This window comes from Acomys minous, assembly GCF_964271855.1.
Source record: "Acomys minous genome assembly, chromosome: 4".
Classification (NCBI taxonomy): domain Eukaryota; kingdom Metazoa; phylum Chordata; class Mammalia; order Rodentia; family Muridae; genus Acomys; species Acomys minous.
This window is the reverse complement of record NC_140486.1, coordinates 76,694,858-76,710,405: the sequence shown is the minus strand read 5'-3', so window position 1 is coordinate 76,710,405 and position 15,548 is coordinate 76,694,858. Positions and strand designations below refer to the sequence as shown.

Below are 15,548 nucleotides of genomic sequence, written 5' to 3'. Positions count from 1 at the left end.
GGCACCTAGTTTGCCTCTGGACAGAAGAACTCTCCAGTGACATCAGCTACATTCAAGAAAACCTGTTGTGGATTAACAAATTCTTTTTCAGGGTTTGGAAAGGTAGTACCTCCCTTTGTCTTTTCATCAGGGCCTCTGAGAAAGTCTTGAGTCAGTTTGGCTATGGACACTACAAGCACATTTTTTTTTCAGTTGTGGAGGTGGGAACCTGGAGCCTTGGGCACTCTCTGCCAGTGAGTTATATGCTCATCTCTCACAGCAGGGGTGTTAATGGTCAGAGAGCGTTATGTGTCACTAACCTAGAGCTCAGGGCAGTGTAGGTAGTGTGTCCTTCACAATAACCATAAATGCACTTATCAACAACAGTGAGATTTCAAGACATTCTTTTTCCAGGGACCTCTGGAGAAATCCTTACAAAGTTCTTCAGTTTCAGAGAGACAGAGAAACGTGGAACACAAAGTAGCTGCCATTAAAAACAGTGTGCAGGTGAGTGGTCACACTTAGATGCCTTGGCTGAGGGGCCTCACATAGATGCTTCGAAAGGCTAGTGCAGCCTGTGCGCTGCAGGCCTGTGCAGACAGATCTCTGAGGACATGTGTGTCACACAGTGTGTTTGTGCGGGAAAGACGTCCTCGAACAGCCTTTTAAACTCACCTTGCATCTGGGTGTTGAGCTGTCACATTGTCTTTTAGAGTAAGTTCCTAAGAAGTGTGTATGTTTCATCTCCTCGGCTCTGTACTCTTATTATCCTCCATCTGTAGAACCCATCCTGGGATTCGTATCCTTTGATATTAGTACATTTTGGCTTCTCCTTCCCCTGGACTTTTATAGATGTGTTACTTCATTGGTTTAGGAAAGGTTGCTTTAAGTGGGACAGACTTTCCACTGTGTTGTATGTAAAGAGAGTACAAATTTCCCTTTCCAGAACCAATGTAGCATCCACTTACTTGGTTTTCATGGGAATAATAATTCTGAAACTGTATCAACTGCACACAAAGGTGAACCTCTCCATGCACGGTCTGAGCTGCAGGCAGAGAGTGAGTAGACGTCCAGGCTTTGGTTTCCAGATCTGAGGTTTAATGTCTTCCGTAACAAGTAAAATAAGCAGACTTGTCTCTGCTTCCACCTTCGCCAGAAAGAATCGGACTCTCAAAGTGGCCCTGCGGCACATGCCGGAGCACGCACGCGTTCATGTTCAACCAGGGAATCTACTGACACCACAGCATGTGAGAGCAGACAGTGGCTGTCACTGTATTATAATAAGGGCACTTATGCGCTTTAATCACATACACAGGTCTGCCCAGTATTTTTTTGTTGACAGTTATAGAGTGCTAGGCCTTTTTCAGGACTTGGTGCATGCTAAGGCAATTCTCTACAACTGACTGCCACGGTCCCCCGCATTCCTTGTCAACTCCTGAGAAGTTTGGTACAATCGAAGCTCGCCATTTATATAGCTCTGCCCTGGTCCTTCCCTCAGGCCCGTAGACCATCCCAGCTCCCATGACTTCCGGTTGCTAAGGGCTTCTTTGAAATCGCCTGTCCAGAGAACACAGGCTGCTTCAGACATGGAGTGAATGGCACAGCCTGAGAGGAAACACCAGGCCCAGCGTTCAAGTTGGTGCTGACTGTGTGGTGCCGGTCACGCGCCTGGGTGCCCTATAGGGTCAGAGCTGAACCCGGTAGAGACTGCTTGCTTGCCCAGCTCCTGTCCACCCTATCCCTACTCAGAAAGTCCTTTCTGAGGACGCATCCTTACTAGATTTCTGTACCCAATCTAAGCCACAGGCTCTGATTCCAGGATACCAGAAGGGACCCATTGGGAGAACAGTGGTGATTCATTCATCAACGTGCTTTTCCATGTAGGCCGCAATATTCATTTCTCCAGAGTGTTTTGGAATGCAGCATTCACGAAAGGTTTCCGATCACCATGAGACATTTTGCAAATATTACTGCAAATATTTTGCAAAAAAATTACTATAACTAATGACAATATCAAAAGTCTTTTAATTCATTGATTTTTGTTTTAAAGTTATGGCTTAATATACTTATTTACTTAGCTTATTGGTTAGAAGACTTGAAAGCTTCTTTTAATTCTGAGATCAAAAGAATATATTTGTTTTAAAACTACAATGAATTTTGTCACATTTCTCCCAGGTATATGAGTTTCCTGTCTTTTAGTAGCCCCATAGCCTTTTGTTAAAATTTTTCCCCTTGAGAAATTTAACGTTCAAGTGAAATGCTGCAAGTGTGCTGAGGTGGAACAAAACGAGGCAGGACTTTGAGGCTAGGATGGCTTACAGCTCCCACCTGAGTGCTTGTTGTCACGTGACACCTAAGTACTTACTGCCACATGCCTACGGACCTTAATTTTGTTAAATGAAAAATGGAGCTAATTTTTGTGCCAGGTTGCCAAGAGGGAAATGCACTTAAGGTTCAGGTCTGACGAAGTTGCTGGAGTGTATGCTAGGTGCTATTATCAGGTACCCGGCACACGGCATGGTCAACAGCCAATGCCTTTTCTAAGATTTAAAAATGTCAAGAGCATAAGATGACAGTGAGGAGAACTCAGAGCCAGCTAGTGCTGTCGAGGCGCCTACCTGCTAACAGACAGTGTTTCAAGCACTGTATCTCATGTGACCTGGCCAGAACATCCATTCCTCCCCGCTACTTCTCTTTCCTTTCTTTTCTTCCCCTTCCTGTCCCTTTCCTTCCCTTCTCCCCCTCCCCCTCTCTATTTTATAAACAGAGGCGCGCATAGCTTATGAATGGTAGTGCAAACCTTTAATCCCATCACTCAGGAGGCAGAGGCAGGAGGGTCTCTGTGAGTTTGGGGCCAGCCTGGTCTACATAGCAAGTTGCAGGCCAGCCAGGGCTATACATAGAGAGACCCTGCCTCAAAACAAACAAAACAGAAGACAAAAACCAGAGGCTGAAGCAGAGACACATGCTCAAGTCCGTACAACTTAATAAGCCGCAGAGTGGAAGCATAAATTCACGCTGAGCCCAAATTTGATATTTGTCAGAACCAGTAGTTTTGATGGCAAAATGAGAGTTTGTGGGGGAAGGGGCAGGATGTGTGTTTTCTTATCAAAGCCCTGTTGGCATGAAGGAGGCGTCTGCAGTGCAGGATGCTGCCTCTGGTTTGGGGGTGTTGCTAGGTCCTCCCCACAAACACATCGTTCACTTCACGTTGTTAAGCCTCTGCTGTTTTATCTTCAAAAAGCAACGATAAATATTCTTCATGAGCAGTGAGAGACTATATGAAATCAAAATTCCAACCATAAACTATTGACTGAACAGTAGACATGAATGGGTTTGGAGAAAAAAGTCGAAAACAAATAAAAATTACAGACACATTTTAAGAAGTAGGAAAAAAACCTATTTAGGCAAAATTGTCATAAGCTCTACATCTCTGATTATTGTACACTAGTCCAGAGGTGGGCAGAACATCGTGAGAGGGCAAAGGCGCCAGTCTTCTCCAGTAAATAAAGATGTCTGATTAGCAGCTCTTACAATTAATTGAGAAATGAGAAAGAACATGCTGAAAGGTTTCTTTTGTTTGTTTGTTTGGGTTTTGTTTTGTTTTGTTTTTTGGGTTTCCTTTTCTGGTTTTTTTGAGACAGGGTTTCTTTGTGTAGCCTTGGCTGTCCTAGATTTGCTTTGTAGACCAGGCTGGCCTTGAACTCACAGCGATCTGCCTGCCTCTGCTTCCCGAGTGCTGGAATTAAAGGCGTGCACCACCACGCCCAGCGAAAGATTTCTTAAGTAGAAAGAAGAAAGGTTTGGAGAGGTGGAGAGAGACCTGGATGGCTAAGAGACTTGCTGCTTTTCTGACCTCCTCAGAGACTGCACACACACGTGTGGTACTCATAAGAATATATATATATTTTAAGATGAAAGAGGGAGTTTAACGTGGTCTTCCAGCAGAATATAGCTTTCCTATGGACAGGCTCTTTGGAGGTGTAGGCTCCTGAGAAACACTGGAAACTGTTGCAGACTGGAATCCACAGTGTACTGTTTACAAGTACACACGATGTTTCTGTGGCGTGCTTAAACACTGCACCATATTTTGATATTTTCTTTTGAGCATGTTTTCTTTTGTATAAAGATGACAGAACAAGACACCAAATACTTAGAAGATCTTCAAGATGAATTTGACTACAGGTACAAAACAATTCAGACAATGGGTAAGTTATTGCTTTATCTGTGACTCTACATTGTTATGTAAAAGCAGCATAATTATTAGGCTGGTAAGAGTTGAGGTGCAAACAAATTTGATCTTCTTCATGTGCGTATCCCCATCAATTTTGTTTTTGAGGAATGTAGGAAAAGAATATTTCCGGTTTTGTCTTTTCCTTCACTCCATTTAAGTTATACATATGTATTTACTTACTAGCCAATTCAAGGCAGGTGACAAGTTATGTGAGAAGTGACAGCCACCGCAATATGTGTCTCCCCTCAGTAAGAATACTGTAAGGAGCTGAGATCTTGGGCCTGGCTGCGGTGGCACATGCCTGTAATCCCAATGCTTGTGAGGCTGACACTGCAGAATGGAGAGTTGGAAGCCAGCCTGAGAGACATAGCAAGCAACTTCCCCAAGAGAAACACAAAGTACAGCTAATGAAAAGAAAACCGATCACCTAATACAACCAGGAGGTTATTGAGATTACACGAGTGCTTATAATTCTCAAAAGATTATAAAGTAGAAATAGGTTTCATGGAAGAAAATTTAGAAAATAGGCAAGAGTTGTAAAATTAAAAATAACGTGAAGTCCACAGCCTATATGTAACATTGGTTGAAATGTCCTCCGTTTTCTCTACATAGTCACAAGCGTGTGTAACTACAGACTCACCTTCCAAAACATTAAAATTATGTGTATGTTCTTACATATAGAATTTTAAATTAAAGTTTTATTTTTAATATTTATAAAATATAAATGTAATAATTGAATACATGTCAAAATTCAAAGATACTGAATTTATTTGACTCTGTGTACTAAAACATTATTTAGTTAGATGATTTTTAATAAATGAATGTAGAAAATGAAAATATTTATAAGACCTGAAATATATAAGCAATAATGGATCGATACTCTAACTATGCTGCAATTATTTAATAACTAATGAGATTCTAATTAGCCCTACTTTGATTGTTGATAGGACTAGACCAGTACAGACTTATTGGTTTTGATCATAGTGATATGCTTGTGTCAGACAATAGAAAGCATCAGATAAGTGTTTTATTTACTTTTTCATTGCTGTAAAGAACATGACCAAGGCAACTTTTAGGAGAAAACATTTAATTAAGGGCTTGCGCTCAGTGTCTGAGCTTTAGTCCATGCCACAGGAAACATGGTACTGTGCGGGCAGGTGCTGGAGCAGCAGCTGAGGGCTACTTCCTGATCCATAGGCAAAAAGAGAAAGACACTGCGGCTGGCATCCCCAGTGACACGCCTCTTCTAACAAGGCCACCCCCACTCTCTAATCCTTGCCAAACAGTTCCACTAACTGGGGGTCAAGCACTCAAACGTATGAGCTATGGGGCCATTGTTATTAAATCATCACAAGAAAAGATGGGATCCCTGTAATATTTTTACAATTTTACTTATTTTGAAATTTTTATTCCAAAAAAAAAATTTTTTTTTAACAAAAGTAAATACAGCCAGGCACAATGGTGCACACCTGTGATCCCAGCACTCAGGGAGGCAGAGAGAGGCAGGTGGATCTCTGTGAGTTTGAGACCAGTCTGATCTACAAAATGAGTCCAGGACAGTAAAGGCTACACAAAGAAACCCTGCCTCAAACAAACAAACAAAACCAACCAAACAAGCAAAACAAAGAAACAAAAAAACCCAGACCAACCAAAACAAATGAAAAAACCCAAAGCAAATATAAGTATCTATTTCACAGCATTCCCTTCATTAAAATGTCAACACGCGCCTTAAAGGCAGTATGGGTGATTATTATCAAATGGTTAACTTTTCTGAAGAAGATGTTTTACATTCTCCTGTCCTGTTCAGGATATCATGGCTGCTATGAAATATTCAAAATGTTCATGATTACTTAAATCTACAATTTCTTTCTTTAGAAGAAACAAGACAACTTAGGTTTAATCACTTATCAAAGGGACCAGTGACCTTAGGAAAGTTTAGAAACTGTATATTCATCAAGTGTCATCGAAGACAGATTTATTCCAATTTCCATGTAAATTATAAAGTTTTAAAATAACAATATAACAAGCCATACTAAACAATAAAACTGTCTTGAATGTAGCACTTTGTTATCTGAGTTACCTCAGTATTTTTCAGCTTTCATGTGCATTATAAAGAATTTAAAACCAGGCGTGGTGGCTGACACCTGTAACCCAGGGCTTAGGAAGCAGAGGCAGGAAGGAGACCTCGGGTTCCAGACCACCCTCAGCTACACAGCCAGTAGAAGGCCAGCCTGGCTTGTGTGACAGTCTGTCACAACCGTCAGACACCAGAAGGAGTCAGAGGACTTAATCATGAGCACAAAGGAGGCCCTCTTTCCTTATATTAAACAAGCAAGGCTATCCTTAGAGCAGGCAGGACCCATAAGAAAAATCTATTACAAAACCTTCCTTTATCCAAAAAAAAAAAAATGAGCACCACGTGATGAGCATCCTCCTGCATCTGCCTGTACACAGACAGGTGGTCTCTTCTGGCTGTTTGGCTGGAACTCTTCCTGGCAGAACGAGAACATTCTTGGGTTGGACTTCCACCATCAACACCAAAATCCGATTCGTCTCCGATAGCGTAGGCCCCTGGTCCTGTCTGGAGGTAGACTGAGTAGAACTTGATTTTTGGGAATAATAAAATCTTTGCCCCAGAGATGATTTGGAATCTCATTTTCTTCGCTTTGCAGACCATGGTGACAAGAATAGCACCCTAATGAACCAGGAAGTGTTGACACTGCAAGAAATGCTTAATAGCCTAGACTTCAAGAGAAAGGTTGGTGAAGGATTTTAAGTTGCCATTTGCCCGACTTTCTTTTCCTAGACCTCATCCTGCTGAGAATAACCAAGGCTCAGGTTTTATCAGTTCACTTATGCTCAATAAAAGATGGCGGTGTCTCCAGGAACTGAGTAAACTTGTGCAGCCACCCCCAGCCTCAGGCCCTCCTGACCTCATGTGTGTGACATGTTGGCTGTAGGGATGATTAACTTCTGGTGGACCCTGTGTCTGAGCTTCATTCTTTACCATTTCAGACATAGGTGTTTAACATTCTGAAGTGGGTTACATGACACATTTACAACTAAAAATTACTTGATGACTTAAAACTTTATTGAAAAAATTCAGTGTTCTATATTCTGTCTTGAGAATGACATAGTTAAATATTGTCCTATTCATGAGACCTTCAGACTTAACAGTTCATTGGAGCCAGGGTGTGGTAGCACACGCCTTTAATCCCAGCACTCAGGAGGCAAAGGCAGGCAGATCTCTGAGTTCGAAGCCAGACTGGTCTACAAAGTGAGTTCCAGGACAGCAAAGGCTGCACAGAGAAACCCCTTCTCAAAAAATAATAGTGTGTTGGCAACAGAAGATACATTTTTGTTTCAGTGAAATATTTTCAGGACAGTAAATATTACTATTTCAATTTTCTACCCGTCTTTAAAAGTAAATGCAAGTGGCATTTAACTAATGGCTGTTGAATCAGTAGTTCACTTTTTAAAGATCACTTTTTGGTGAATAAACTTATATGAGTCCAAATAAGTTAATTTTCACCTTAAATTAATTATAAATATAATTAGGTATATAGAAGATTGCAAGCATGTAAACAGTCCAAGCTAAAATGTAAGGCTTTTATGGACAAACTGTTTTACTCTTTACACATACCAAAAGAGAGAAGTTTCTCTGAAAATAATTTAGCCTGTCCACTCAATTGTGTGTGTGTGTGTGTGTGTGTGTGTGTGTGTGTGTGTGTGTAAACTAAGTTCTAACAAGGTTAGATGCTTTGCCAACCTCACAAACCCTGCAGAGAAACCTCTGTGTCCTAATCCCTATGCTTAGGAAGTTATACTTCACTATGCCTCCCTAAGCACAAATAAAGTCTGAAGACAAAGCACAGAAGGACCTGGGTAATCACAGTCACTAAAAAGGTAGAAACAGGCACTGGAGCAAGTGGTCCAGGGTTAAGAGCATCAGCTGATCTTCCAGAGGACCTAGCTTCTATTCCCAGGACCCACATGGTGCCTCAAGCTATTGAATTTCCACTCCTAGGGGATCCAACACCTCCTATGGCTTCTGTAGGCACTGAAGGCACATCATCCAGACATACGTGCGGGCATAACACCTGTACACATATAAACAAGTAAAATAAAAAGCTGTTTTATAGATGGCCTTCAAATGCACGTTTAGGACAGCAAGATTCAGTATTGACACAGAAGTTCCCATTGGACACCTTTAGACAGAAACATGAAAATGTCAGGCTGTGGCAACCGTTGTAACGACTGTATTGTTTGAAAAGGCACTATCAACTTTTCAGTTAATTTTAATCAAACCTCCATCTCTCGGATCAGTGTGTTTTGTAAGCAGAATTGTAACCTGGCATTCTGTGGATCTCTTCGCCTGCTGTCTGCTTTTAGGAAGTGCTCAGGAAGATGTCCCAAATAGTGACTGAGACGGACATACTAATGAACAGCATACTGATTGAAGAGCTGCAGGACTGGAAGAGGCGGCAGCAGATCGCCTGCATCGGTGGCCCGCTCCACAGTGGGCTGGACCAGCTTCAGAACTGGTAAAGCGATTGACTTTAGTTTCCAGTGAAAACCACAGGAAGTGCAGCCGTGTGCTGCTGGTGGTGGCGAGAGCGCAGTTCACACCGAGTGCAAAGGCGCCACTGCTCAGGGGTCTTGGCTTCCCTCCTTTGGGAAGAAAAAGGAAGCATTTCCCACATGTAAGAACTGTTCAATAAGCAAATATGATGTCTTAAAAGACTCAAATGGTTTTTTTTTAAAACCTACAATGCCTTGTCTTTAAGGATATAATAAATATTAGCTTCCAAAATCTTAAAAATAACTCTTTAAAATGTGTCTATGGGAGGAGTTATGTTTTCAAGCATATTCATTTTGTTAAAGAAGTTGGTTAATGATGTCAAATTTCAGTTGGAAAGCCTGAGCTTAGGAAACCTATCACACATCGTGATGAGTGGAGTTTGCAATTCCTTGTATACTGGAAAATTACTGTGTAAATGTTGTGTTCTTACAAAAAGAAGGTTGTGGGGGACAGTGCATGCTCCTCGTTTTGATTTGGCCATACTTCAATATATGAATATAGCAAAACACCATGTATAAAACAATGAATATACACAACATTTGTTGGCCAGTTAAAAAGTAAGTTATGCTAGGCCTGCTGACATACACCCTCAGTCTCAGGGGAGTCAGTCACACAAGTTTCAAGCCACGCTGGTCTACACAGCAAGATTATACAAAGCTATAACACAACAAGAGACATAAAATTTCCAACAGTCAACACAAGGCCTCCCTACTTAATATGCCCTTATTTGTAAATACTGTCTTTTTACACGAAAGGATAAACGTGTTGATAGGTCTCTAACTTCACAACTACAAAATAAAATTCAAAGTTGTTTTCTAAGAGTTAATTCAAAAAAATGGAGGTTTTTGTATGTCTGTTTGGTCAGGCTTCTCCAGCCAAGTGAAGATGTGGGCTCATTATATAAACATACGAATTCCTCAGGCCTCTAAACCCAGTGTGTTCTGCTATGAGAGCAAGGCAAGCAACAAAAGCAGTAACGTGGAGCACATGGTGATGGTGCTACCTCGAAACCCAGCCGGCCAGTGCCCCCCCCCCCCCCCCCCCCCCGTCCTTTCCGAGTGTCTGGAGGGACAGCTGTGAGTGCCCTACTCCTCTAGCTGGGGACCCTTCCTCGTCCTTATCAGTTTCAGTCATTCTTCCTCTTTGCTGTTCTGGCATAATCCTCACCTCCCTGTCTCTGGGAAGATCAGCACATAGTGAGCAGAATTCCACAAGCGTTTGTAGCACTGTAACTTCCTCCAGAATGACTCAGTTGTCCTTTTCCGCTAACACTCAGGAACTGGAAATGTGAGCAGTGGAGGGGAGGGGCGAATTTTATGCATAACATTCTTCACGTCTTGGGCTCTGTATTTTACGCTGGTATGTCTCTGACCTTTAGTGGGAGCTATATTCTTAATATGCATACTTAACAGGATGTAAAGGCCAATTAAAAGAGATTTGTTTCCAGATGTTGACAGTATTTCATAAAGGATGTCTGGAAGTTGAAAGGACAAATTAGGAAATATTTAACATGGTACATATTCAGGAAGGAAAGGGTTAGGAAAAAGATAAAGAATCACCAGAAATCATAACTGGAGTTAAGTGACTTGTTTAGCTAATTTAACAATCATTTAATCATTTTTATTTATGACACATGATCAGCTATTAAACTAGTTTGATCACTGAATGGGGAGAAAAAACACCCAATCATTTGCTGTTCAACAGCTTCACCCTGCTGGCCGACAGCCTCTTCCAGCTCAGACGGCAGCTGGAGAAGTTAGAGGAACAATCTAGCAAGATGACCTATGAAGGGGACCCCATCCCCACTCAAAGAGCACACCTGTTGGAGAGAGTCACCTTCCTCATCTACAACCTTTTCAAGAAGTAAGTGACCCACTTCCCCTCAGCGTGGAGCTGTGGGGACGACTCCCGCCTCAGCAGTGATAAGAGCCCCCAGAGGGTTCCAGATCCACTTTGGGGATGTCTTCTGAGGTGCTGCCCCCCTCAGCAGTGATAAGAGCTCCCAGAGGGTTCCAGATCCACTTTGGGGATGTCTTCTGAGGTGCTGCCCCCTCAGCAGTGATAAAAGCTCCCAGAGGGTTCCAGATCCACTGTGGGGATGTCTCCTGAGGTGCTGCCCCCCTTAGCAGTGATAAGAGCCCCAGAGGGTTCCAGATCCACATTTCTACTCTCTGCTTCTTAGTCACCATCCTTTCTCCCAGCAGCTGACTCAGTTTTCCACGAGGTATTGACCCACGTCACTCACCTCCCACTCACCTTTCGCATTTTAAAGAACACCACGGACTTCTTCCTGAGTGCTCATCCAAAATGCATGAGGGTGGGGTGCACTTTGTGTGAGTTCACTGAAGGAAAAAAAAATCCTAATATGCACCAGAAGTCAACCGTCAATCCAAAGTGGCATAAAATTAAGTCTCTTATTAATAGGCTGTGCATGGGCCTTTACTGAGTCCGCTATGACAATTAAGAGTTACTGTTGTTTGCCAGGCTCCGTGGCACACGCCTTTAATCCCAGTAGTTGGGAGGCAGAAGCAGGTGGGTCTCTGTAAGTTCAAGGCCAGCCTGGTCTACAGAACGAGTTTCAAAACAGCCAAGCTACACAGAGAAACCCTGAATAAAAATAAAATAAAATAAGTAAAAAAGTAATTAAAAAAAAAAAAGAAAGGAAGAAGAAGAAAGAGAAAGAAAAAGAATAAAAGCATTAGGGCTGATCCTCAGGCATGCTTTTCTATTCTTTTATGCTAATGTTTTGAGAAGCTGCTGGGAACATTGGAGTGGGAAGGAGGTTTCAGCATCTTCTAGGTGTTAAAGGTTTGGACTTCAGGCATCCTGTTTCCCTGTCAACATTTTTTATGTTTTCCTATGCTATTTCCTTTCCATCTAGCTCTTTTGTGGTTGAGCGACAGCCATGCATGCCGACACACCCTCAGAGGCCGATGGTACTCAAAACCCTCATTCAGTTCACTGTAAAACTGAGGTAGGCAGACCGCGCGCTGTTGCTTTGTGTCTGTGGCACTGCCGCCACTGCTAATTAAGGTGCCACCTGCAGCTGTTCCCCTAGAGCACCTGCGGGGAGCCCAGTGCTTAACTGTGGCAAATCCCTGCAGAAACAGCTTGATGAGAGCTTGCTTGTCAAGTGCATGACAATGTGGGATATTAATGAAGACATGAGGGATGTTAGCATGAGAGCATGCACTCGTAATAGCGGGCACTCTGGGATTAATTGCTGAAAAGGTTAACGTGAGAGAGAAGACTGCAAAGGCAGAAGAGGAGAATGGTAGGAGAGTAAGCACACAGAAATAATGGCGGTGAGTAAGTTCTGGAACAAAGTGGAGCAGTGAGAAATAGACTAGAAGAGACAGATGGGCAGGGCCAGGCTGACTGTGGAAGGCTTTGACTAGCCAGGACATGTGCGCTACATTCTTCCCCTGCGATTATCCAATAAATGGCTTATTGGGGTTTCCACAGAAACTCTGAACACTGCAGTTCTCAGTATATCCTTGCCGAGTACCTGATTTAAAGGCAAGTAGGTTTTGTATGGTTTTCACTGTTCTTTCCTTGTATATTTGATACTCTTGTACCAGCATGAGCAATCAAAATTTAGGTCTTCCCTAGTAAACTTAAGACAAAGTGTTTCCATCTTCCAATGATTTTTATTGTACCTTAAAATCCAGGCCCAAAGCCACACATTCCTAATCTCAAGGTCACCCCTGGAAGGCTGGACAAGTGAAGAAGTCTTTGCTGGTTCCCTTGGGGAGAGCAGCTGAGGCTTCTATGGCAGGGTTCTTGAAGATTCTATGGCAGGGGTCTTGAAGGTTCTATGGCAGGGGTCTTGACTGCGTAGCAGCACTGGATCCCAGTTGTCAAGAGCAAGGCACGCTTCCATCTGCATTTCAAAACCCTTAATTAAATCTCTCAGTCAATTTATTTGCATGAATTTTGCACGAAGATGCAAGAACAGAAACAGAGAAGAATTTTCATTATTCTCAAAAGTTGTTCATCCCTCGTGTCAGTATCTGCACAGAGGATCCCAGGAGGCAATAGCAAAGAAAATAGTGTGGAGAGGGGGTGGGTACCCCCACTTTTACTTGAGGCATCCATGTAGATGACAGGAAAGTTGAAAACAAAAGAGGTGATAGTAAGGTTTGTCTAGCAGCACGTTCTGAGTGGAAGAGGTCCTGAGCAGGTAGCACGTTGCCCTTGTTTGAAATGACGCAGGAGCATAGATCACTGGCCTGGGGTGGGCATCCTGGCTTCCTCGTCAACTTGACTGCGGAGTCCTCATCTTTCTTCCGTGAACGTTGCACCCACTCTCTTGCCAGATCATGCAAGGTTTCCCTCGGAAGTTTCTCTCTGACGTAGCATTGTGCTCTCCTGTCTCAAAGGGAGGGTGTCACAGGAGACTCCACGTTCTCAACCTTCCAAAGCTGCGACCCTTTAATACGCTTCCTCATGCTGTGGTGACCCCCAAAGAATAAAATTATTCTTTATTTGCTACTTTGTAACTGTAACTTTGCTACTGTTATGAATCATAATGTCATATCTGATCTGTCATACACACACACACACACACACACACACACACACACGGGGTCGAGACCCACAGGTTGAGAATCGCTGCTCTAGGTTCACTCATCAGTGCCCTACAATGGGCTGAATCCTTTCTGGAGCAGAGTAAGGAGGAAGATGGAAAGAAAACTATATGTCCATATTCCTGAGACCGCACCCCATCCCCACCATCTACTACTGACCTTATACTTCATGTGCTCTGCTAGTGCCAACTTTATGCTTCATGCAAGATGTTTGAGGACCCTTTGCTTCAGTGTGTGGGTGGCTGTGCTTGGGCCATTGATGAGCTACGGTTTTGTTTCTTTATTTCTAGTGCATTGCCTCCATAGTGTATAAATCTCATCTATTTAGCTGGATTCTTTTTTTTCTTTTTTCTTTTCTTTCTTCCTTTCTTTCTTCCTTTCTTTCTTTCTTTTTTTACACATAGCCATCTCTACCTTTTTCTCTTAGCCAATCTTTGCTACATGAGTTTCAGATTCCGGAGTCAGTACACATGAGGAGCTCAGTATGTGTCGAATGAATGTATAAGGCTTGGCATGACTGTATACATGAATGAATGAGTGGATGAGTGAATGAATGAATGAGTGAATGATTGAATGAATGAGTGAATGAATTAATGAGTGAATGAATGAATGAGCGAGTGAGTGAATGAATGAATGAGTGAATGAATGAATGAGTGAATAAATGAATGCGTGAATGAGTGAATGAATGAATGAGTGAGTGAGTGAATGAATGAATCAGTGAATGAATGAATGAATGTGTCTGCAACTTTGAGGAACTCACAGACATAAGCACATCATGAGATGCCTTGGAGAATTTGGGGGCATGGGGAAGGGGAAAAGCAAAAGAATAGAAGGGCTGACATCAAAAAAAGGTATTCAAGGAATTGTTCCTTTGTAGTAAGGTTTTTTTTTTTTAGTTGTGAGCATGTTTGCTGCTATGGAAATATATTACTATATAATTTAATTGGGATTTTCTATATTCATTTTAGAAGTTTGGTCTTTCTCAATATTTTCACCATAAAAATTCTCAAAAATATTTAGTTTTGCTAAATTTACAAAGTATTTGTTTCTGTAGTATGAGGAGAAGATAAAGTCATGGTAATAGAGGTGCAAAGACACTTTCTTAAATATGTCACCCAGATTTCAGCCAGGCATACAGCTGTTTTTCTGAATAGGCCAGGGTATTAGCATCTACCATTTACCCTCAAGTGTGTCTGTCAATAGTGACACTGACTGGTGACAGTAAAGTCACAGCAAACTAAAGAGATTTTTACATTTTAAAGCTCATTAACATATAATATAAGATAATGTAGTTTTGTTTATATGTATATGCTAGAAATATATTTCTTTAAATGTAGAAAAAGCTTTTAGCACTTTTAAATCTTTACCTTTGACTCTTTGTTCCTGTCTCTTTGCAGACTACTAATAAAATTGCCAGAATTGAACTATCAGGTGAAGGTAAAGGTGTCAATTGACAAGTAAGTCTTCTAATTTCACTCCAAATATGGAAATGAGAGATTTTAAATAATTTTATACAATAATTTTGAACCTTCATACTTTATTTCTCTAACTTTACACATCACTTACTTTAAATACTTGGTTTCAAGTTCAAACATTTAACTGAGCTCTCTATGGTTTTACATTTTAGAAGGTGCTAGGAAGATTTAGACTGTTCTATGTGGTACCATTTAATTACTCTAGAAACATCTCCCAGGACCCAATAAACAGCTCATTTTAAACTCTTCTTGGCTTTACAGGAATGTTTCAACTCTAAGGTAAGATGCCTACTTTGTAGTTTTGTTTGTTTGTTTTACTTTGTTTTGCTATTATCTTAAGTATATGCTGACCCAAATCCTTTTCAAAAGCAAAGATTTTTCTCTCTAGCAATAGAAGATTTGTTCTTTGTGGAACTCATGTCAAAGCCATGTCCATGGAGGAAACTTCCAATGGAAGCCTCTCTGTGGAATTTAGACATTTGGTAAGTCGCAGATGAGACAGCACAGGTGTTCTTCCCCTGAAAGCTTTGCTAGCAGCTGTATAACTCAGTATTTTATTGTGTTTCTTACTTGAGATTAAGCGCCATAGTGAGGCACAAAGACACCATTACTGAGACCTGAAAAAGCAGAAAGAGCAGGGAGCAAGAGCCCTGGCAGTGAGTCCTGACAGCAGCAAGGCAGAGCTGCCA

At 41.8% G+C, this 15,548-nt stretch overlaps 1 protein-coding gene across 4 annotated transcripts in view; it reads left to right on the top strand.

The window, feature by feature from the left end:
- STAT4 (signal transducer and activator of transcription 4) overlaps positions 1-15,548 on the top strand; it is a 119,855-nt gene that overhangs the window by 80,947 nt on the left and 23,360 nt on the right. For 3 of the 4 annotated variants that reach the window (XM_084778886.1, XM_084778887.1, XM_084778884.1), the window contains 9 exons: positions 394-486; positions 4,109-4,187; positions 6,886-6,971; positions 8,606-8,757; positions 10,500-10,658; positions 11,677-11,769; positions 14,782-14,841; positions 15,121-15,138; positions 15,248-15,341. In XM_084778886.1, the coding sequence (XP_084635012.1) occupies positions 394-486; positions 4,109-4,187; positions 6,886-6,971; positions 8,606-8,757; positions 10,500-10,658; positions 11,677-11,769; positions 14,782-14,841; positions 15,121-15,138; positions 15,248-15,341 (834 nt within the window). The remainder of the gene's footprint in view (positions 1-393; positions 487-4,108; positions 4,188-6,885; positions 6,972-8,605; positions 8,758-10,499; positions 10,659-11,676; positions 11,770-14,781; positions 14,842-15,120; positions 15,139-15,247; positions 15,342-15,548) is intronic. The other variant, XM_084778885.1, reaches the window with a different exon arrangement.